General features: G+C 41.5%; 2 protein-coding genes across 2 annotated transcripts; both read left to right on the top strand.

Moving 5' to 3' along the window:
• The first annotated feature begins 6,156 nt into the window (after positions 1-6,156).
• Positions 6,157-7,323, top strand: LOC139335586 (olfactory receptor 2G3). Its single transcript, XM_070969249.1, has one exon. The coding sequence runs from the start codon at positions 6,157-6,159 to the stop codon at positions 7,321-7,323; it is 1,167 nt and encodes a 388-aa protein (XP_070825350.1).
• Positions 7,324-12,327: 5,004 nt separating this feature from the next.
• Positions 12,328-24,381, top strand: LOC139335052 (phosphatidylinositol 4,5-bisphosphate 3-kinase catalytic subunit gamma isoform). Its single transcript, XM_070968447.1, has 12 exons — positions 12,328-12,567; positions 13,376-14,562; positions 15,440-16,100; positions 16,823-16,888; positions 18,062-18,287; positions 19,394-19,488; positions 21,336-21,479; positions 21,607-21,697; positions 22,817-22,947; positions 23,169-23,280; positions 23,528-23,685; positions 24,105-24,381. Exons 1-12 carry the CDS (start codon positions 12,331-12,333, stop codon positions 24,360-24,362), a joined length of 3,366 nt encoding a protein of 1,121 aa, XP_070824548.1. The 5' UTR covers positions 12,328-12,330; the 3' UTR covers positions 24,363-24,381.
• The last annotated feature ends 295 nt before the right edge of the window (positions 24,382-24,676 follow it).

Genomic DNA, 24,676 nt, shown 5'->3' with positions numbered 1-24,676 from the left:
GATTAGTCATTAGTACTCTACACTGCCATGACATCCACCACTCTCCACACCTTTTCTCCGCTCTTGTTTCTGCTCCTCTAGTCAAAACTCCTCTCATCTCACCACCCTTCCACTCCCATCTCAACCTCCTGTGTGCCTCTCCGTCATCATTCCTGCCTTCCCCTGTGGTTCACAGTACAAGTTCAGCTTCCATCCAACTTATGTCACCGCCCTCACTGAGTGCCTGCTTGATGTCTGACTGACAGCACCAGCTGACGCTCTGCCTGACTCAAGACTTTCCACAAGCGCTCCTCCTCTAGTTAGGTGAGAGTGTGGAAGGGTGAAGCACTTTTGGTTTGCAGAGAAAGAATGACGACCAAGAGGAAATCCCTTGTCTTCTTTTTGTCATTTTCTTTGTCCTCTTTCTCCTTCTCTTTCCACCTTCCCCTCTTCTACCTCCTTCTATTCCTGGACATTCCCTGGGGCAGCAGCTGAACTTCTAGACAAACACACCCTATATAAGGCTGGAGGTATGCCATCACTCCTCCCCCTCCAGCCCTCTATCCCTCCATCCTGACCCCTCCTTTGCTCCTCTTATGGCTCTCTGCCCTTCCTCTGTTCCTTTCCTTATCGTCCCTTCTAGTTGCTTCCTCCTCAACACACATCACTCTTGAATGTAATCTCTCCCTAGTGCAGTGTTATATATGGGTAGACACAGAATTATGAACAGAAATGCAATTCTAATGAGGCCTGACAGTTTTTCATTTCTGTTGAGACAGTGTAGAGAAGTGTAGATTAGTACTGTATTATTTATAGAATTGCCCAGTGCAGGTCTGCTATTTCATCATTTCAGGTGCAGGGCCATTTGATGCTGTCATTTTTTTTTTTTTTCTAATTTTTTAATTTATTTATTTATTTTGGTAGCATTTAACAACAAAGGAAAGCACATACATTGAAAAAAAAAACAACCCCCCCAAATTAAAACAGAAAAAAATAAGACAAAAACTAAAAAGAAAGGAGGCAGAAGAGGTAAGTGAAAGAAATATAAAAGTGATGATGGAGGTCTGTGTGTGTGTGTGTGTGTGTGTGTGTGTGTGTGTGTGTGTGTGTGTGTGTGTGTGTGTGTGTGTGTGTGTGCGTGTGTGTGAATGCATCATGTACACATCTGTCCTACACCAGGCTATCAAAGCACTTCATCACCTTGTCAATGTACCCCAAATATTATCGATTCCACCTCTGCAAGCTGCCATTAGCCGCGGAGGTAAGCCTCTCCATCCAAATACTTGTCGTATTGTTTCATACCACAGATGTATTTCTATTTCTGGTGTTTTAGGTTGTTTCCATATCCTTGTCAGCTGCTTCAGTGCGACAACATATTAAAGACCTTTCACTCCTCTAATTTTGTCTTATAGTGCATGTTCATACCCAGCCAATTTTCGAATGTCAGGGATTCCTTAATGTCAAGAATGTCTTTCAATGCTGTCAATTTTTTGAGTGCACAAAGGTCAAATGCCAGGGAAGCAAAGCCATCAAATAAAACAAAGATGTTAAGTCCAGTTCCATACCATGAAAAGATAACTGCTTGAGTTTGCTTTATTGAATTACCTCCATATGTCATGTTTAATCTGCACTTTCAGTTAATAACAATCATGAGGGCAGGCATCAGTCTGAAAATCTGAAAATACTCAGATTACACTTAGTTTGTCAAGGGTATTGTTAAGGGCTGAGGAAATGACTGGACTCCGAGTGCAGAACACAGACATTGATGATTTGAGTAATAAAAAGAATTCGTCATCACTCAGAAGATGTACTGTGTAGATCCAGAGAGAAGCGGGCAAGCAAGTGAGGTGAGTGAGCAGGTGTTTTGGTGATGGACTGGAACAGGGCAGACATGGCAGGGGGATGCACAGAGAGCAGAGTTACTAACTCAGAAACAAGGCAAACAAACTTGAGCATAGAACAAAGCACGACAACAACCCCGTGAAGAAGTTTTTATGCTGTGGCTGGTGACTGGGGATTGGCTGCAGTTGTGGTGGCTGATTGGCACAGGGAGCAGGTGCAGATGAGCCATGATTGCAGGGAACTGCCCCAGAGCAGCTGTATGGTTCATCCGCACTCAGCATTTAGACCCTGTTTACACTTAGGGAAAACTCATGTTTTCATGTGGTTTGGCCTCTCGTTTACACGCAAACAGAGTTTTTTTCATGGAAAACGATCATTTTTAAAAACTCTGGCCAAAGTGGAGATTTCTGAAAACGCCGACTATTTGTTGGCGTGTAAACTGCGTTAAACGGCGTTTTAGGTTCCGAAATGTCACAACATGCGACTGAATACTTAACGTCATGAGAGCGACCTATGTTTACACTCACGCCCATAGGTTTGGCATAGTTATGATGCGCTCCACGGTGTATTTAGCCGGGTTCATGTAAACGACAACATTTTTGAAAACGATGTTGTGTTCACGATGTTATATTTCAAAATGGAAACGTAGGCTCAGTTGTCATTGCAGATTTGGATTCATGCTGCTTCCAATCAACCACCTGAATAACCTACATAACAGCTCGGCAACAATTTCTGAATGTTGCTCTAAAGTGTAACTCATGCACGCTGACAGTGCTAACACGCCATGAAATGCAGGCTGTTGTTTTGTCTTTAAACAAATGTTGAAATGTCCTTCCATTTTGATGTTCAATATGACATTTGGCTGTGGCGGCAGTGAAAAAGTCTTGACTTGAAACCTTGACTTGCTACCTGACAGATTTCCTCCCATGCTGACAGTTCATGGAGACCTGGGTTAGGTGGCACAGCCAGTACAGTGCCTGAAATGATTTGACCTGCTAAAATGTGCAAAGAGTAGAATCAATAATGAGACGCTTAAGTAGAGCAAATCATGGTTCTCCATGGACTAAGTTTACTGGATCTTTTATAAGGTCCAGTAAACTCTTAAATTAAGAGTACCATTTTCTTAAAAACTTAACACTTTTTCTTGAGACTATCTTATCAAAATGAACATTCAGGACATTCGATATATTAAATCTCATTAAAAACCACAGATCTTTAGTTAAGATGCATGGTAAAACCCAAAACCCTCAAATATTCTGATGACCAGAAATTGGAAAGACTATTCATTTTTGATGCGTTTCAGTTGATCTCAAAAGCCTGAAAAAAGTGAGAATGGCATGCCACGTCATATTTTGTCAGTATGTGATTGTGGACATGAAAGTCTGAAAATATTGTTTAAATGACTTTTCTTTTTGGACTTTTTATAATATTGTTTGGATACACATATGCAGCATATTGGATCTGGCATATATGAACTTGTGATGTCTCTGAAAGCCTGTGTGGGCTGGGTGTAGCTGTATGCATCACTCACTCATTCATTCATTCAGTCATTATCTGCTACATGGCTACATGGATGTTTGGCCTTGATGTCAGAACAATAAATAAACTAATATGATGGTCATAATGTTTCCTATTTATAATACAGAAATTGCATAGCATAAATTGTGCCTCAGATGTGTGACTGACCTCTGCACTGCAGTTACCAGTGTTTAACACCAGGAGTCACTTTTTAGTCACTTGGTCAAAAGACGATTTGCTTTTCAATAATTCAAGGCAGTACAGCATTTTTCTCGTGGAGACTGGAAATCTTGCTTATAAATGAAGCATTGCACATAAAAGCCAGGCCTATTTGTTGGCTGTGTCAAACAGGATAGAGACAGGGACATGTGGGGAAGTTGACAGATTTCACAACTTGAACAGAACATTCTGTATGCTAACTGTCTTAATATAGAGCAGGGGTGTCAAACTCAAATACACAGTGGGCCAAAAAAAAAATAAATAAATAAATAAATAAATAAATAAATAAATATATATATATATATATATATATATATATATATATATATATATATATATATATATATATATATATATATATATATATATATATATATATATATATATATTGAACCTGGAACAAACACAGCCTATAAGTTACAGCCTATAAAACAACATTAATCATTAAATAAATGAAAAATCAGTTGCATTTATTTCTTATGGCTTTATCTGCAGCTTTCTATAGTAATTTCACACAAATTTTCCCACAGGCTAACAATGACCAAAAAATAATGTCCTTCAAACGAAAAATGCCCAAAGAGTACAAAAAGTCAACATAAATGAAACCTGAGTGTGCTGCTCTCTGATGTACACTACTCTAAGCCAGATACTTGAACCTGGAACTAACACAGTGTATAAGACCGTTTTTATCTATAAACAACAATATAGAACATTAAATACAAGAAAAATCAGTTGCATTCATTTCTTCTGGCTCTTTATGCAGCTTTTCCAGAGTCATTTACCTGTCATGGTGTTTCGTTTCATAGTGTCTTCTTACGTTATATTCTTTCATGACAGCCACACTGTCTCTGCACAGAAGACAAACAGCTTTGTCCTTCATGTCCGCGAACACATACTCTGCCTCCCACCTGCCTTGAAACCCCTGTTTTCAAAGTCCACCGTCTGTTTAGCCATTTTTCGGGGAAAGGGTAGCTGAAAGTTGACCACAGGTAATGAACTCCATCAGGCTGCTGATGAATGAGTAGGGCAGGGACTCGCGCTCGCGGGCCTTTAATAAGGGCCCTCAGCCACTTATTTACAACAATGATTATTGATAGGCCTGGGCTTAGAGGGACCTCTGTTGGTCCCTGGACCTCACTTTGAGAACCACAAATGTATTTTTTCAGTATTCATCTCAAATATCCCAGAAATTGTGCATTTATGTGTGCAAAACCAATTTTTTGCAGCGTGCACGGGTGGGGTGGGGGCCTTAGGGATTTCTTGCTTGGAGACCCAAGAGACCCTAGTAACGCCACTGGCTCTGAATAGATTTGATTGCTCCTGTTTTCTCAGGTGTTCCTGGACCATGAACAATCTATGTCCATTTTTTTTCGAGCTGCCAAACTGTTTTGAGTACACTTTAATGTGTAATGTCAATTTTCCAGAGTAAGCACAGTTGTTCAAGAAGTTCTTAGAATCAATATTCAGGGAACTGGGACACAGCTGACACCTTTGGAGACATCTGTGAGGAAGAGGTCAAACATAGCACAGAGCACAATATACTCTGCATAGATCTTTCTCATGCTGGACTGTCTGAGCTCTCACAAGTGTCACTGATAAGATCATTATTAACATCAATTATAAGGTCATTTAACTGTATCTGTAGGCATGCAAGTGAGCTAGGATCCACAATGCACGCACAAAAAAATGACTGATCTGATGTTTACCAGGACAGAGGTTTACAAGAGTCTTGAAATGATTTGAATTATCAAATTCTGTGAATTATCAGTGGTCGCAGCACATATTCGGGAGTTTTGACTCAAGAAAAAATAAAACATGTTGAGTTACATTAAGGAAAAATGTGTGATGTTTTTCTTTTTCTCTTTTTCTTTAAAAAAAACAACAACCACATTTCTGATTAATGATGATTTAACGACAAAGGAAATGTGACTAACCAACACTTTGTGAAGTTTGCTGACGATATGGTTATTGTCAGCTTACTGAACACCGAGGAGACTTCACACGGTCCGGTAATTGACCACTTTGTAACATGGTGTCAGGATGCCTTTCTTGAACTGAATGCCTCAAAGACTAAGGACATGTGTATTGACTTTAGGCCTAATGTCACTAACACTGTAAAGCTAGTATAAATGGTCTGTATTGCCTTAGGAAGCTGACCAAGTTTAATGTGGACAAGATCCTGATGACCCTTTTCCATAGGTCCATTGTTGAGTAAGTATTTATTGATTGTGTGTGTGATTTGTACTATACTGCTACACAACAAATTGCCCCACTGAGGTGACAATAAAATAACTTGAACTTGAAGCAAAACTTAAATCAATTACATTTTAGATTTTTTTATATGATCACATGAGAATGCATATAAATCAAAGCTCTTTCTCTCAGAGGATTTTCCTCCTTGTGATATCTAATGATATAACTACCCACAGCAACATGTTATAGTGTAACAATATAGTCCACAGGTGCGTAAAAGCGCGTTATGGAACGCTCCAGATGCGTCGTGGTTCTACATCTGCTGACTGATGGGAGGGGGGGGTTATAAGTCACAGTCAGTCTCATTCACGTTCATAAGATAGAACAGCTCAGGCTACTAACAACATGTCAACGACACCTGTGATGACGGCCACGGCTGCACACAACCTCACCGCGCAGTGCGACTGGCTCAGCGAGGAGAACCGCACTGACGCTGCCAGCTGCCTCTTTCTGTTTGTGCTGCCGTATGGACACACGATCCCAGCGCTGATATGGATGTTTGTGTTGCTGACCGTTTTCTCTCTTCTGGTTAACGGGTTTACCCTGTTCGGTCTCGGGCGGTCCGAGGACCTCTCCTGGGAGCCGCGCGTTGCTTTCTTTAAGAATCTGATTTTGAGCGACCTCATCCAGACTGTCACCTTCGCCCCGCCGATCATCCACTCGCTAGTCCAACGCCGGACGATGGCGTTTAGCGTCTGGTGTAATGTCCAGTACTTTGTGGGGTGCACCAGCATTTTCTCCAGCCTCTTCACCGTCACATGCATGGCTCTGGAGCGCTACTTGTACGTGTGCCACGCCATCCACTACTTGGTCATCCTCACTCAAGTGCGCCTGCGACTTGCCCTGAGCCTCATTTGGATCTACTCCATCACCATCAGCGCCATCAACATAACATTGCTGCACACGGGAACAGAGCAAAAGAATGACAGGGTCACCAGGGGGTTACTGTGCGAGCCGGACACCGTGGAGCAACACATGGGTTTCCCCCGCGCCTCTGCTGTCTTTCGCAAAGTCACTGGCTCCTTCACTCTGCTGCTGTGCCTGGTGGTCTACGCTTTATCCTACCCGAGGATGTACCAGTACGCGCGCAAAGCGATGATCCCGTTCAACGCGGTCAACACAGCAGCGCGCAAGACTGTGCTGTTCTACTGCGGCATGCTGTTCCTGCAGCTGCTACCGCTGCTGCTCAAGTCCACCTCGGACGCGCTGTGGGAAGTTGAGGGGACCGTAGCCATGACGACACTGTCTTCTCACTCTCAAGGCGTCCTCAGTGCGAGAGCGGTCCCCACGGCCACGGCGACTGCACTCCACATGTCACTGCTGGTAGTGCTTTTGGTGCCACCGTGCATCAACCCGCTGGTATATGGGCTGAGGAACGTGGAGATGAGGCAGGCGCTGCTCCGGCCTTTCCGGTGGTGGATGGCGGCGCTGCGCGCAGAGGTGAGGACAGGAGCTAGAGACGTGCGTCAAAACGGAGCTCAGGCAAGAGAGGCAGAGCTCAGCGGCCAGTGAGTTGTTTTACAGGCAAGGCAAGGCAAGGCAAGGGAAAGGAAGTGTATATATAGAGCACATTTCATAACTCGTGGAGCTTTACATACAGTGATACATGTACATTGTCAAAAAAAAGTCCGTGAAGTTCACAGTAATGTGCTGTGAAGTCATGACATTAAAATAAGTGTTAATGGAATAAAACAGTGAAGCAGTGTTTTAATTCACAGCAATGGTTTGTAAAATACTGACCCAAACACAGACAAACACAGCTGTTGTTTTTAAAGTAAAAACCATAGTTCTTTGGAGAATGTACGGATTGCTCTAGTTTCAACCCAGAAAACCTGTAATCCAAAAGGCAATACTATGCAGTTAAAATTACCATATGGCAGCGTTAAAATAAGGTTTTCTGTCAGGTAGATTTTTTCCATACAGATGGAAACTGTCTTATGCTTTAGAAATTAAGTTGTTATACTTTAAAGATGAATTATACAGACATAACCTGAAATTGTTAGTTGAAGGGTTTCAAACTAGATGAACTCTGGCCTGTCCAATCTAGGAGCAGTTTGGTTCTGTTCTTTCACTGGACTACTGAACTATTGTGGGACCAAGTTCACATTTCTGGCTGCTGGGCACTAAAAATGATTACCTGCAGTTTTTGCGGCAAAATGCCAGAGACACTGAGCGTTTATGTGCTGCGTTATAGACCTCACAGGAACCAACCTGCTGTTTTCTCAAATGTGTTGGCACCGACTGTTAGCAGACATTTTGCACTTATGCAGCTCTTAAAACGAACTGAAAGAACTTACATCTGTCACAGTACCTCTCAGTCTCTTACCTGCTGCCATTTCCTCCCATCTGTTCACCTGAGCACCCTCACTCCCCTTGCCAGCCACGACCTCCTGCCCACTCACCTGATCCTCTCCTGATTCTCATTTCCAATCAGCCCAGTATTTAAGCTGCTCTCTCACACTCACTCATTTCCAGATTGTTCTTTGCATCATGCAAGACTCTTCAGTGCTCATTATTAGACTGATCTCTCATCACTGGACCTGCCTGCCTTTGGCTTCGCCTGATCTTCAGTTCTCTGGTAAATACCTCTGCCTTGAGTGCTTCGTTCGCCAAACTTTTCAAGAGACTCTCATCATTTCAGAACAGGACATTGATCTGTACTACGGCTTATCTGTCTCTGTCACGCCTGATATCAAAGTCAGTGAATGTGACTTCCGTGTACTGGTGCTGCTGCAGTCGGGTCCTAAATCAACAAGTTATAATATCTGACTTAGAAGACCATATAGTGGAGGGGCAATCTGTTGCATGTCCAATAACTGGCTGTAAAACTACATGGACCGTGAAATCGTCCATGCGTTGTTAACAGGCACTCAGTCATTCCATTGAGTCAGTGTGTCAAAATAAACATGATCTTGGACACTGGTGGAGAAACCATACAAAAAATTGCACATGTATGCTTTGAAAAATGCTAAATTTAGCATAAATGCATCCACCACTGCTGCATTTTACGCCCTTCTTTCCTCCCAGTTTCTTGACCATGTTTCCTGTCTGTGTCTCTGCTGTCACAACTGAATAAAGGCCAAATGCCATAAACTTTAGATTGTCAAAATGGAAAAGTAAAATTATAATAAAATACAATCAAATGATAACCGACCCACTAAGGTGGCTCCACCATTATTGATGTGGCAGAATGTATCTTGAACAGCTAAAGCGGCAGAACATGGTCCTTATTCATAAATAAAGTTGTGCTCAACCTAATTGACACACAGGAAACCTCGTTTAGGCTGGGACGAAACAATTTTATGACTATGCACAGCAAAAAATACTGTTATTGTACAAACCTTTGCAATTTGCATCCCATAAACATGATGACAGTGGATCATTTTTATTGTCATTCCACCTATTTTGATGTATAGCTTATCATCCACTATGAGCAGCTGCAATCAGGGAAATGTGAAGAGAGAAGGCCAGTTCCATTACTGTGTCTGTCCAGGGACAGTTTTTCAACATAGTGTCGCCTCATGCTACAGTGTATTCAATCAATGCTGTGCAAAGCCTTAAGACAGCTTGTGTATGCTGTTTTGGATGAAACTGCTTATATTACTGCAATATATTATACTGTAATATTTAAAATAGGCAAATATCATTAACTATAAGCAGGGAACCCATGATGAATTCATCTTATTTCCCTTTTAGGCTGAATCCCATTTCACCCCTTGGCCCTCCCCCTTGGCCCTACCCCTCCGTTTTGCGCGTTCACGTGGAGGGGTAGGGGTGTCCCAATTCCCATTATGACGGAGGGGTAGGGGGAAGTGGTAGGGCTACTCAGCCCTGCAACCTCTTTGGTGCTTTGGAACACAGACATTATAGTTTCCTCAATACTCAGCGACAAAGAGTGGGACAGATTTATGGAAATCCAGCCATGACCCCTGACATTGTTCAGTCAAAGTGCAATTTAAAGACGTACCTGTTTAAATCCGGCCTAATAGTTCAATTTAATGGCATTTTCTCTTCTCTAATGGTCAGAAGGTACTTAGCACCTAGCACCACTTCCTCAAATGTCCAAAATAAATTGCCTGTGGTTTTATCATGGTCAGAAAATGCTGACCTGATAACTAGATCAGTGCCAATTAAGTATCAGCTTATTTATGCTGTCAGCCATGAGTCAGCGTGTTTTCTTTACCCAGTTTGCTTTTACAGTTTTAATGTACAGCTGTTTATTGAACATTTTTTCATGGTTGCATAATGTTTCAGTGCGTTTTATGGGGAAATATTAATTTTCAACCAAAGTGGTAACTGATTGAAATTTGACATTGAAACACTTATGTCTTGCTGTATTGCTTATGTGCTCCAACACTCTACCTGTATGTGTAATTAGCCTTGGCTGATTTATGTCTATCAATCCTTTGCCACGCTCCTCCTCAAATGAAGGCCTTGTGATCATTTTTGATCAGTGACAACAGCTGCTGATGTTATGCCTGTTCAGGACTGGTGTCAGAGCTGTCACTGAAGCAGCAGCCAGATTAATCAAAACACGCAGGGGTTACTTTCATACATGCTGTCTATTATGTAAATACAGCAAACTTACTGTACACAATATTTTTATGATGTCTGTCTATGTATTCACTGTGAGTCAATATTTAAAATGATTCTGTTGAGTTGTTTAATTGTTTGTTCTGTATTTAATATTGTATATATTTTGGCATTATGTAAGGTCCATATGGAGATGTGAAAAGAATAGTTTAACATTAAGGAAATCAGGTTTTTCACTTTCTTGCTCAGAGTTAGATGACTGGATGGATACCACTCTCATGTCTGTCTGATAAATATGAAGCTGGACTAGCTAGCTTAAGACTAGAACAGGTGGAAGCAGTTAGTCTGGCTTTGTCCAAAGGTAACAAAATCCATTTACCAGCACCTCTAAAAGTCATGTATTAACATGTTATATCTTGCTTGTTTGCCATTATGAACGTTTGTACAGCCTGTTGTTCCTGTATAAATATCTGGCCATCAGCAGCTGACCTATTAATTTCTCTTTTTTTTAGGTTAAGTAGAGAGGCTCACGTTTTCTGCCATCTAACCTACCATGCAGTGTTTTTAGATTTGACTCATACATCAAAAGAATTGATGTCTGATGCATTTCAAACTGGTACTTTTGTTCTTAAAAATGTTATGTCATTGCTATTTTGTTCATTTGGAAGCAGGCAAAAAGCTCAAGATCATCATCACATTGAAGCTGGAGGACAGAACAGTAGACCATACAGTATATACTTTACCTCCATCATCCACCTGTTGAGTGGCAAAGATGGGACACAGTGGAGAGGAATCCAAATATCTTAGGCAAGTGTGAACATTTGAACACTTATTTTATTTAAGGGACCATTTCCAAACAGAACAAAAAAAACTACATGCTGTGTACTCGCACCCACCTCTCAGTGACTTAGATTACTTTGCCTGTTCTGACTGCTTACAAAGTATTGACCTCTGTCTATTTCTTGATCCAAGTAAACGTGAAATTGATCTCAACCTGTCTACCTGTGAGTTGTGCTTTTGTTGTTCAAACTTGCTGTTTTTCTTCAGCCGTTACAGATATATCCACAGGTAGAGTACAGGTGTAGAGACACAGGCCATGTACAAGGCATGTTTTTACAGCAGAAGAATTCAAAGGAGAACTTCAGTACTTCCTCTTCTGAGCTATACTTCTATGAGATATTATACAGTACAAAGCCTCCAGTAACACCTACAGTATCCACTCTTGTGATGCAGTATCTGCTCAAAGCAAATAAGGCATGTACATGTTCTGAGAGCTTGGTGGTTACATCACAACCCTATCATTACACCATCTGTTGAAAAAGGAGTAAAGTAATGGCATGCATAAGCATCACTTGAAAATACCCACTAATACATTATGGCTAATGTGCCCAGTAAAGTATCACTAATTGCACCTTTCATTTTAAGATACTGTAGGTGGGTTCAAGGCACACCCACATTCCAGTGTGCAGCGACTTAAGGGAATAGCAAGCCAAACAACCCAAACAGGTTTAGTGTATTCCTGTACGTGACAAATGTTGGAGGAAACACATTTCTTGTAATGGTGTAAAAGTACCATTTAACCAGGCCTGTTGTGAGGCACCAACTGTAAAAATGTCAGAAAAGGTAAGTAATTTGTCATTCAAGTGTAAAAAGGGAAGAAGGAAGTCAGGCTCACAATGTCAGTAAATGCTTCGTTAGTATTTGTCTCTCCACTGATGTTTGAGAACTGTGGTATACAGGAATGAGGAAGCAGAGAAGTTACTAAAAGGGGAACATACAGTATTACACAGTCAAACAGGTACAGACTCAGATGCACTCCTCAGGATCTTAAGAAAGCATCACCTGCTGGGAGACGGTTTCTCTAGTTCTCTTAATCTTTTGCTTTGGGAGCACACTACATCCGGAATGCCATGTTAACAGCCTGTGAATCAAACTGCAGAAATAGGGCAAATAACCAGGCTTTGGTTTTGCTCTCCTGAAGTATTGATGGATCCAGCATTGCTCCTGAATCATCCTGCCGGTCCACAGTGTTTGCCCGGGCAGTTGACTCAAAGTTGCACCGAGGACAACCTGAAGTTTACGTGCCAGTTTAAGGCTGGACCTGGTCCACCGCAGGTGTCTGGTGATGAGGATTACAATGTCAATATGGATTGTGGGTCAGTGTCAGTCATCCTCCCTGCACAGTGCAGCGTCTACCAGTTGCGGCTACGGATCTGTATGCAGGTAGGCAAACACCCACTGGATAGTCTGCTTTTTTGTCTTTCTTAGGGTTTTGTGCATTCTTGTATACATATTTACTGCAGAGTACATTCATGTACTAAGTCACATACAGTATACTGACATTTTGTTCAGGTGGTGCTGGTGATGATGGTGGTCGGGTTAGAAATGGGGTAGAAACCTGTGGGTGGAGTAGCTCTAAGGATGGTTAGTGTGTTGGTCAGTCCACCACTTTGCTCTAAATGTCTCAACCAACAGATGAATTTTATTTAGATTTGGCACAGATATTCATGGTTCGCAGTGGGTGAATCCTAATGACTTGGCTGATCCCACAACTTTTCCTGAAGTGTCACCATGAGGTCCACATTTGTGTTTTTTTTTAAATGTCTCAACAGCCATTTAATGGATTTCCATGATATTTGGTTAATAATTTCATTTCCTCCTCAGGATGAACTGTCATTTTTATTCTATAAGTCAAAAGTTCAATTTGTTGAATACTCTAGCTTCTCACTAAACACCTGGAAAACTAAAAACATTCCTATCAGCCTCAGCTGTAGGTTTAATTATCGTTCAGCAAATGTTAGCAAAGTGCTAACACAATAAGTTAAGATGGTGGACATCTAAACTTTATACCTGTTAAACATCAGGATGTCAGCATCGTCATTGTAAGTGTGTTTGCATGCTGACAATGAAGTCAAGCCTAAAGCATGTACAGTTCAGCTCACAGAGCTGCTGTAGATGTTTAGTCTAGTTTGACCATATGATCAAGCTGCAACCATCAACATTTTACCAATATTTCTCTTTATACCTTCAGGCCCAGGAACAAAACTGCCATCCAGACCCACTTGCAATACTGGACCCAGAGAAATACACTCTGCTTTATGCCAAAGGATTGGACTGGTATGAGGTCTACGATGACTGTCAGGTTATCAGGACATTAGACATTCCATGGTCGTGTGACAATACTGGGCATCTGTTGGCACATGTAGTGGCAAAACCACTGGTGGCAGTTGATTCAGAGGAGAAGAAGAAACAGCAGCAGTGTCTGACTTACCTGATTGGACACAACCTGGAGAAGGAAGAGTCTGACAGACTTGGTGAACTCACTTTCACCCGCAGAAAACTGGCATCTCCGAGAAGACAAGAGCTAAGGAATCGGGATGACGTGTTATATGCCACAGAGCCTTGGATAACATGTGCCCCTATTCCAAATGACCTACTGGACCAGCTAAACAGAAAGCTCCCTGTCACCCTCCACTACATGGGCAAGATCAGCTTCAGCATACATGTTGATTTTAGTACAATCCCAGAAGTTCTTCTTCAAGTTTTTAGAAGGGTGATGGCAGACCAGGGGGTTGAATATGACACCTCTGATAATGTGGTTTTTAAAGTCTGTGGGAGAGAGGAGTTTTTATCTGGAGACTACCCCCTCAGCGATTTCCTCTGGGTTCGACAGTGCTTGAAAACCAATCAAGACCTCCACCTTTCTGTGGTCCCTGTGTCACTGCTTGGCGATGAGACTGTCAAATTTGAGGACTGGCCGCTTGTTGATGCTTCCAGTGGTCAGTTCACCTCCCACGATGATCTGCGCCTAGAAGGGAAGGATTTGAATGATATCTTCATGATATCCTTGTGGGACTGCAACAGAAGACTCAGAGTCAAATTACTTGGCTTTGACATCCCAAAACTTCCAAACAAATGTCCTGAGTCTGTCTATGTAAAAGCCTCTATACTTTATGGTAACAAGGTTCTGTCTTCAGTGTCCTCCGTTCCCAAGGCTTTTGCAGATGAAGTACTGTGGAATGAGTGGCTGGACTTTGATGTTCTCCTCAGGGATCTGCCACGTGGAGCGAAGCTAGGTTTCACTATTAATGCGTGTGGTGGTGACATCTCCCCAGCAACCAAAGACTCCAAGTCTCAATCGCCTTCAGTCATTAAAGACCTGCAGAAAGGGAAGGGGAAGGTGCTCTACTTTGTCAATCTTCTCCTCATAGATCACAGGTCAGGTTTTTAAGATCAATTACAACTTTGTGATGTATAAGTATATTTTCAGTGTTGAAATGTCAAAAATGGCTATCCCTGGAACATGAAATTTTACCATAGCTGATTAAAGAGCAACTTGTAGGTTGAATTTCCTACTGAATCTATTTCTACTTAAGATTTCATAACAATTCCTCTTTAAAAAGTTAATATATTGTATGATTTTACGACAAATGTATGTTTAACGAGAGATCACACGAGTTGCAACACCCATCAACATGTTGATGTTCCAGTCTCATTAGTCATTAGTACATTATTACATGAGTATTCAGTACTGATGGGTTGGACCACAATCATTCGATCCCGGCCTTCATTTTGATCTCAACCACAAACCTGTAAAGTTTCGTGACAGAATCTTGCACATTGTGATGCTATCATGTTGACAAAATCTGTTTGCAGACAGACAGACACGTGCCATCTTTTGACATCTGCCAAAGTCCTGAAAATTGCCTCAGCAGTAGGTCTTGCTACAGTAGGTGTCCCGGGTTAAAATACCAGCCCTTGCTTGGGTGCATTTTGTACAGGTGAGGAGATGGGACTTCACTCCTGCATCTTAAACAGCATGTGCAGTGTTCAGAAGCTGAGATAGCATATGCACTTGCAACATTATGAAGTGAAACAACAAAAAATTGCATATCGTCAGCTAATACTAGTCACTCACCAAGCATTTGGGACAGACAATAGCTTGTCTTGGGAGGAACCATCAGCTCAGTCCCAAGATACAAGCTTTTTAACTGTAGCAACTTTGAGATTCACTATTGCAGCTGGAATTGGCTGCTGACATCAGACTTGACCTATCTCTATTAATTCCAAATATTTTCTTTGTTCGTCCCTACAGGTCCATCCTCAGTCAGGGCCCCTACACTCTGCACATGTGGTCCTACCCTGACCTGGAGGAAGAGGCCATCACCTACCAAGCAGACAAGCTGTCATCTGCTACTAACCCAGAAATAGCTGACTCCATGGCTATCAGCTTCCTTCTGGACCGCTACAGCTTCCCTGTGGTTCTCCCAAATAGCTGTAGCCCCTCTGAATGCTCAGACAGTACCACTTCCAACCTCAAAATCACCAAATCTAGAGCTTCCTCTTATGCACTCTCCTCATCTTCCTCCTCACCCCCTTCTACCTTACCTAGCACAGATTCTCTCTGTCTGACTGTGAAACCTCTCCAGGATCCATTGCCTGACAATGTAGTTCTCAGATCCTCATCACCATCCATCGGCAAGAGGGCTTGCCTGAAAAGGTTCCGGGAAGAGAGCGTCCGCTATGCGTCAAATTTACCCCATTATCTACGTAATATTAATTGGATGAACCGCAGAGTGGTTGAGGATGTCCACTGGCTGCTGGGAAACTGGGATCCTGGGGAACTGGATATAACAGTGGCCCTGGAGCTGTTAAGCATGGATTTTGCTGATGTGACAGTCAGGAGACTAGCAGTTCAGAGACTGGAGAGTCTGAGCAATGATGATGTATTGAAGTATCTGCTGCAGCTGGTGCAGGTATGTGTTTGGAACAAAACACACCACAAAGCTTGTGCTATTGATCCAAAAAAAAAAAAAAAAAAAAAAATTGGATTTAGATAAGTTAGTAGGCCGATTTATATCCACACCATTAATACCTAAATTACATAAATGACCAATTACAGAAAAATATCTAAACTAATACATTTCAGCAAAATTCAATAATTGGCTGTACTTCATATATATACCTTTGCAGTTTGCAGCAATATGGCAGCAGCATGGGGAAAAACAGCTTTATTATTTCTAACCAGCGACCACTGAGATTGATAACAAAATGATAATTGCCACTGTCAGATTTTATCCGCAGCAGCTAGCTAATTAATGCTAAAATTGACTCTGTCTGTATTTGCTACGTACATATCATGATAAAAGACTGATGCTAAAGCTACATGACCCAGGCATTTTTTTTTTAGTTTTCTTTCTTTTTAAAGTGGATCAAATATATTGCTTCAAAATATATTTTTGGACCTAGATTGATTCAGTTGATATTGTGTTTAACGAGAACATTTTACAAAAGTGCATTTAATCAAATCCCTGCAAAATAACTGATACATGCAAAACTGGTACCTGGTTGTACTCCAGGATATGAGAACTGGATCCCTGCTGTATTTACCAATGACCTCAAGTTTCCATTGTGATGGGTTGAGACTGCAGACTGGTGACATTGACTTCAGCTTTTTCCATGCTGTTTATTCATACAGACCCTCAAAGTGGAACCTTACCATGACAGTTTTCTTGCTCGGTACCTCATACAAAGAGCTCTGCGGGTGAGTCATGCAGCATCCTGACACTCAGTGTACACAACGCATCTTACCACGTTAGGATTTGTTTCTAAGTATATATGCTAGTTGTACATTGTTTTGCCATTTTTGTTTCAAACTGATACATAGTACATGTTTTTTCACCTATGCTTTACAAAGAATGGATTATCCTCACAGTGGAGCACTTATTTTGTATTTTTCAATCTGTTTGGTTTGAGTTTTCATGGATAACTCTAACAATTTCTTTACTTTTTGGATGGATGTGATGTGATTGTGAGCAAATACCAAACATTACCTCTTTTATTTCTTCATAAAGCAGCTCAAGAGGATCCAGTTTTTTATTTATGCTGGACAGGACACTAACCTCAGTCTCTGCTGTCTGTCGGTCCTCTGTCTGTGGGTGAATATTGTTTTTTCTTTTGGAAGGTTTAGTGGATGTGCTGCTGCTTCCATTGGAGTTCATTACTGCCTTTTGATGGTAGTGGCCATTAATAAAGGCCTCCATATAAATACTCCACTGTGAGGGTAAACCGTTTTGTGAGTGCTACAGGAGAGTAGTACAAAAAACAAAACAAAACATGCAATCTGTGTTTTGGGTTTGATTAGTACAATTTCCTGTCTGAAATGTCTGGGCTAGTCTTGCTGCCTACAGCTGGAATCAGGGCAGTACCATGTTCAAGCTTACTTGGGTTGCTGTTCTTGTAACTTCACCTCTCAGTACAGTACAGGCAAAGCCTGTTCTCAGGAACAGGCTTTGCAGCTTCATCACTCAGTGCCAGAGTTTTGTGTCTATACGGCTGGGCCAGCTTTGCTGTGGTCCAACCAAAAATACAGGACCTCAGTGAAGGTGTATTTGCACTACAGACAGGCTCACATTATTACCATGGTGTCAGCAAACAGAGCAACAGGTGGGATTTTATGTCAAAAATCCATTAAGAATGGATACCATGGATGTCTCTGTGACAGACAGAATCTCGTACTGACAGTGAATCTTTTTTTCCTCCCCTGCCCTTCTTCTCTTGTGTAAAATTCAGGATCAATCAGGATCTGTTTTTGCCTTTGTTGTCTAGTAGGTTCACACAACAGTGAGCAAAAGTCTCATTGCTGCATGTGGAGTGCAACTACATCTGTGTCTGTATTCTGCTTTCTGACTCACTCACCTCACCTCCTTCACTGCAGAGCAAGAGAATCGGCCACTTCTTCTTCTGGTATGTCCGCAGTGAGGTGGCAGGGTGTCCATACTTCCGCCAGCGCATGGCTGTGATTCTTGAGGCCTACCTGCTGGGCTGTGGTCAGGCCATGCTTGACAGCTTCACCTGGCAGGTCCAGGCTGTGGAGGCCCTGCAGGACATTGCTATAATGATTAAAAATCTCTATCCTGACAAGACAGACCTTCCTCCTACAGGTGGGACATGCCGAAGAAAGACATATTCTGTTACAGATTTATAGAATAAAGACAATATTCTTATTTTTTTTCAGTATTACCTTTATTATCTTTTGTATTGTTTTTGTCAGCATTTTTTATGGTGCCATCTTGGTTAGGTCTCACATTCAAAATAGATTTTCAGCATCTACAGGACTATAAATAAACAATAAGGAAAAGATTTAAATGACGTTTTTTAAGGATCTCTGCAGCAATTTTATATTGCACCTTCCATAGAATTGGGGAACATGTAAAGAGACTTTTTTTTTTTAAAGAAAAAAAAAAAGAAGATTGATCCTACACATCCCATAATGCAACATAATAGTGAGGGTCTGAGTTTTTTCATCACATGCCATTTCTACCTCTGTGCCCAGGTATCACTGAGTCCAGGTATCACTGAGTCAGTAAACCTGACAGTAGAAATATGGAATATATCATGTAACCTTAATCCATGACTATTCTTAATTTAAAAGTTGCTTTTTAAAAATAATATTTATTGATATAAGAAAAAATTATGTGGCAGGTGACTTGAAATATTTCTCTTCCATAGCCAACATTTACGCTGTATTTGGCAGGTGGCAGATGCTAATTTCATTTCCTGAGCCTGAGCCTCTTTCATGAACATCATGAAAATGCTAATGAGCGATGGGAAAGCATCAGCTTTCCAGAGAGTTTCAATACAGAGATATATTCTGTTACAAATAAATTCAAACAGTCTTCTCCCTGTCAGTGGATGGCTAAATGGTGTTTGCCTTAATGTCCACAAAGAAATCCAACCACAGTGAGTTGTGCAAATGTGGATGCTTTTGTTCATGTATATTAAGAGGTGCTGCACACCTGCTGCTCATCAGTCAATGATTAACACACCAGGTGTTTGTCTCTCCTCAGGCTTTGACAGACATCATGTTTACACATAGTCATTGAGTTCATTCTGAGGAGGTGATTATTTTCCCTTTCAATGGGATTTTTAAATGTAAAGATTTTTTGTTCTTTTTTGGGTACCCCTATCATGGAAGCAGCCACCTGGTGCATCACTAATCTAATTTGCCTCATCGTGCCTGTCTGTTGCTGTGTTGCTGTTGTTATAGCTCCCCTCAAACTTCAGGAGCTTCTCACAAACTGCAATCTGCCAAATGAATTCCTGCTGCCCTTTGACCCCCGCATCAAAGCTGGAAGGATCCTGGTAAGCCTTGCTAATGTGTTCTGTGTGTGTGTGTGTGTGTGTGTGTGTGTGTGTGTGTGTGTGTGTGTGTGTGTGCACTGAATAGAAAATGTCATTTGTGTTTTTAATCAAACACAAAATAATATGCATGTAAGCACAACACTGACATACTGTATAATCAATGAATCAATGAAGTTTATGGCCAACATGCGTTGACTAGACATGGAGCCACATTAGCATGCATGTGAAGTTTTTGCCCACCTGATGAATGTAATTCCAATATTCACTCTTTTTAGCTCTGTTTTGCTCATGTGTCACTTTGCTCTCCTATTCCATCCATCTCCATTTCTTCCTCCTGCCCACTCTCAGGCAGTTTTGTTGAAACTGCAAATATCTGCACTTTTGCCCTTCACTTTCAATCAGTAAGCTGATCTAACTAAATGACTTATGGCAGTTAGAATGTAAAATTATTTCTCGGTTAACATTCATGTTTCACATTGCTGGAGCATTACGTTTAATCACCCATATCAGTTAAAATGTAACAGTCAGTAATATTAGACTGCCTGATGTAATTATGACTAAAGTGTGTCCAGTGAAGGATGTAGCTGCTGTTTGTGTACAGACTGATGTGCTTAGATTGGATGTTAGAGGAAGGGCACTTCTAAATAAATGTATTTGCTGATCAAATAAAAATAATCAAAGTGCTATACTGCAGTTTTAAGGCTAGTCCCATCAGACCTTTATTCAAACCCATTCCCTATAAACTGTCAATCTTAACACGCCCTAAACATGATAACCCCCATAACACCTTGTTAGAGTTAAGGAACTAAAGTACCAACTATTTTTTTCATAAAGCCTAGCCTTTCCTGCATTCATTAACAATTAACAAGGTGGTTTGAGTTAAACGTCACTCAGAGGAGCTGTGACTTCAACTCCAGGTTTGTCACTCTATTTCTTGCCTGTCTTGTGTTGGGGACGTGATGGTGACTGAAAATTGCATTGCATGAAAATTGTTTTCTTCTCCAATCTTAGGAGCTGGAGAGTTTAGGGTAGCAGCTGTGGACCACAGTAAAAGTGGCAGCAGCACCCCATATCCCTGTGTAGATCCGGCCCTGTAGTGTGCAGTGTAGTATGTCAGAGCTTTTTGCTGCAAACAGCTGCCTGTGAGAGCAGTTCAACACTAACCTTTTAAAACATTAGTGTTTTAAAGGGTTAGTGTTGAAACACCAAAGTCACACCATAACACAAATGAACTAACCAGTTGAGGAAACGGGAAACCAGCGACTCCAGTGTTTTGCGAGGTAAAATCAGTGTTTATGTCAAAGGAGCCTGATGTCTTTGATGAGAGTGATAATGACATTTCTCTGTCTGAAATCCTTCTCATAATGTTCTCAGACATTTAGAATAACATCTGAGCCTGTCACTTCTAGTGGACTTACACCCAAAGGATTACATTGCAGCCTTTGCAGCCCGTTGTGTGGCTGCCAGCTGTGGCAATCCATTGCATCAATTCCCAAACTTTTTGTACCCATTAGTCTTTAAAACCATAATATATGTGAAAATAAGGCCCAGGTTTAAAATACCAGAATTACCCTTTCTCTATTACCTTAATATTCATGATTTAAGAAGCAAAAATCAAAGTTAAAGTGTGGAAAAAACACATCCTTGGTTGATTATTGAAAGCGTGACTCGAAAGGTCTTCCTCAGTGCAGTGTGTGTGTGTGTGTGTGGCTTAAAAGTAGTCTGGAAACATGAACAAGACCTTGTCTCTGAAGTTTTGCTGAAGCTGATTGAGAAAATGTATCTTCAGGGCCTTTAAAATTCAGTTACACAGTCAAATCAGTCCTCTTTCTACCCCTCTTGTCCAGCTGGACAAATGCAAGGTGATGGCCTCCAAGAAGAAGCCACTGTGGCTGGAGTTCTCGCCCATGCCGTCGCCCACTTCTGCTACACCTGTGGGAATAATCTTCAAACAGGGGGACGACCTCAGACAGGACATGCTAGTCATTCAGGTCAAGGAGGGTTTTTGTTTTTCCTTGATTACTCATCTTTCTGATTAAGGCACGTTGGTGTTTTATGTTGATGAAAGTATTTCACCTTTGGATAAAATGACACCTGATTGTGTATCATCCTGTTTAGACTCTGGTGGTGATGGACTCCATCTGGCAGGAGAAATCTCTGGACCTTAACCTTGTTCCATATGGCTGCATCTCCACAGGACACAACATAGGTATCAGCATGAGTGTGGCTCAAACCAAGGCCATAACCAGGAGTTTTAGACATGCTGAGGCCATGTGTTGAGGGCCCCCTCCACTCTGATTCTGGAAAGTCTATTTATTCAGTTAGCTGTTTAACTATGTTGTCTGGGATTTTCTCTCCACTGCTTGCAAAGTAAACACAACCTCTTACTACTTAATATTTTCTCTATTAGTGCATATTATGTAATTTTTTTCAGGCAACCTCTGTGGAAAGCACAACGGTAAAGGCTGTCTCAAAGCTCTCTCCAGACATAATGAATTTGTTGTTTATGTATTATGTTGGCATAGAAGCAAAATGTAAGCATAGTTTGTCTAGAAATACTGGAATCATGTAAAAATCAAACTGTAGAATGTGAAATTATAATAAGGTTGCAAAACCCCCAAATCCCCCCCCCAAAAAACCCCGAAAATTGCAAAAGATGTGGCCCCAGTGTCCACAGCGGTCTTGGGACGTACACTTCGTTGGCCCGTACATATACAGTATTGGTGTATTGATTTAAGATTTTTGTGTCTTTTGATCTATATTACAACTCACTAGGTCAGTTTTCTGATTGAGTTCCTTCAGAAATCTTAGTATCTCCAAAGAACTCAAAGTGTTTAACTCGTATCTTACAGAGCTTAAACAGCAATTCAATGAAGGAAGAAAGCTACTGAAATGAGTTGTTTTGCTGCTGTATTTATTGCTGTACTGTTCAGTTGAAATTCGTACACTTGCAGTTAGCAGAGAGTGTGCAAAAAACTGCACAAAATATCAATTACCTTACTTATTGATGCGGAGCTTTTCTTCATACTACTAGTCGTTGTTTGTTTTGCATCTCCAGGTGGGTTTTGATGGGCTTCTAGTGAAAGCCAGGACCTGACTGGTGGAGTACCCTCTACATGTGTCCTTTAGTTAGTCATTGCAGGATGGCAAAAGATGGTGGAATGTAATTAGGAGATAATGAGGAGCTTAGTAGGCAAGGACATGCATGCTTAATGTACAAGTGCTGTAAAACACTGAATAATCTGGTGCTTCTTTTAACCCCCAGGATACAACTAAGATGTCCTAGTGGCATAAAAAAAATACATAAATAAAGCATTCTCCTCCACAGGTATGATTGAGATCGTGAGGAATGCAGCAACCATCGCTGCAGTCCAGAGGAACCATGGAGGAACGACTGGAGCCTTCAGAAACGATGCTCTGTTTGAGTGGCTCAAGTCCAAATGTCCCCTGCAGGAGATTGTAAGTAATATGGAAAACTCAGACAAGATTCAAACCCAGGTTTCATTCAAGATTTGAACCCATTTGAACCACATTAAGTTCTAATATTCGATCACAAAATAAATGTATGCTCTATTCAGGCCATGCACCTTATTAAACGGCGCACTGGATCGCACACGTGCTGTTCTTGTGCCATGCTGCCAGTTATGTCACTAGTCTGCCGTGATCTCATTTGATTACAGCACTACAAGACTGTGGAGAGGTTTGTGAAGTCCTGTGCTGGCTACTGTGTGGCAACCTATGTACTGGGTATAGGGGATCGGCACAATGACAACATAATGATCACAGACCAAGGTATGCAGCACAGAGTCGTGTCACATCGCACTGGCTATTAACTGAACTTAGTTCAATAAACCTGTCTGTATTTGTGCAAATGTAAACAATACATCTGTATGTCAGTTAGTGAGAAACATGACAGGTCCTTTAAACCTCAGACAGTGAGAGACTGAATGATGGAAAGGTGAATAATTGACTGAAATGCTGAATTATGAATCCAGATGAGCTGATTAACAGAACTTAATGCTTCTGTATTTCCTCTCAGGGAACCTGTTTCACATCGACTTTGGTCACATCCTGGGCAACAGGAAGCACTTTCTGGGTGTGAGCAGGGAGCGTGTACCATTCGTCCTCACACCTGACTTCCTGTATGTCATGGGCAGGGTCAAAGGGCGCAACAGCCTCTACTTTCAGAGGTTCAGGGTGAGAAGACCTGATTACGTGTATATAGACGTAATTGTGTATATTTGTGTGTGTAAATGGTAATTCTACACAAAAAAAACTGCAACACTCTCCATTTTAAAGCTGTGGTGGGCAATTTATTTTTTGGCGTCACTCGATAGAAATGACATAACCATATTGTAATCCACATCGTCCGTGAGAAAAGAAACTCGAGCCTATGACAGTCACAGGCCATTTCAGACAGAGGGCGTTCCTATTGGCTGTCCTACAAATGCAGATGTATCTGCAAGTCCCTACAGATGATGAAAGCTGAATCTTGCATAGCCAGACCCAGATAAGCAGTGGATTTCGTCAGCTAAAATTATTTTTTAAGTGTACCTAGCTAATGTAAGCTATTGCTAATGTTATGCTCCTTTCTGTCTCTTGTCTGCCCATATCAGGACACTTGCACCCAAGCATACCTCTCCCTGCGCTCGCACTCTCGTCTGCTGGTCACTCTTTTCTCCCTCATGTTGCTGACGGGCATCCCAGAGCTGAGCGCTGCAGAGGACATGCGCTACCTGCGGGAGGCGCTCCAGGAGGAACAGGTTGAGGCAGAGGCCAAGGAGCATTTCCTCCAGCAAATCTCTGTGTGTGAGCAGCAGGGCTGGACCGTGCAGGCCAACTGGTGGATCCACATGGTGGCAGGCATCAAGTAGACTGTTGGTGTGGAAATGCTCACATATGTGTAACATTGATTTTTTTATTTGGTTCTTTGTTTTCATTTTTTTAGTCTTATTTTTATGTATTATTATATTCACGTGTTGTCTAGCATCCCTCTCCGCCAGTATGGGCCACCAGCAAGTGTGTGTATAGCAAAATATATAGTCATGGCCAAAAATATTGGCACCCATGCATTACTTTCAGATAATGCACCACCTCTCCCAGAAAATTGTTCAAATTACAAATGCTTCAGTATTCACGTTTATTTCTTTTGTTTGCATTGGAACAACACAAAAAAGCAGAGAAAAAA

This window comes from Chaetodon trifascialis, chromosome 8 (genome assembly GCF_039877785.1).
Source record: "Chaetodon trifascialis isolate fChaTrf1 chromosome 8, fChaTrf1.hap1, whole genome shotgun sequence".
In the NCBI taxonomy this organism is placed as follows: domain Eukaryota; kingdom Metazoa; phylum Chordata; class Actinopteri; order Chaetodontiformes; family Chaetodontidae; genus Chaetodon; species Chaetodon trifascialis.
The sequence above is the reverse complement of the archived record's forward strand: the minus strand, read 5'-3'. Positions and strand labels throughout refer to the sequence as shown.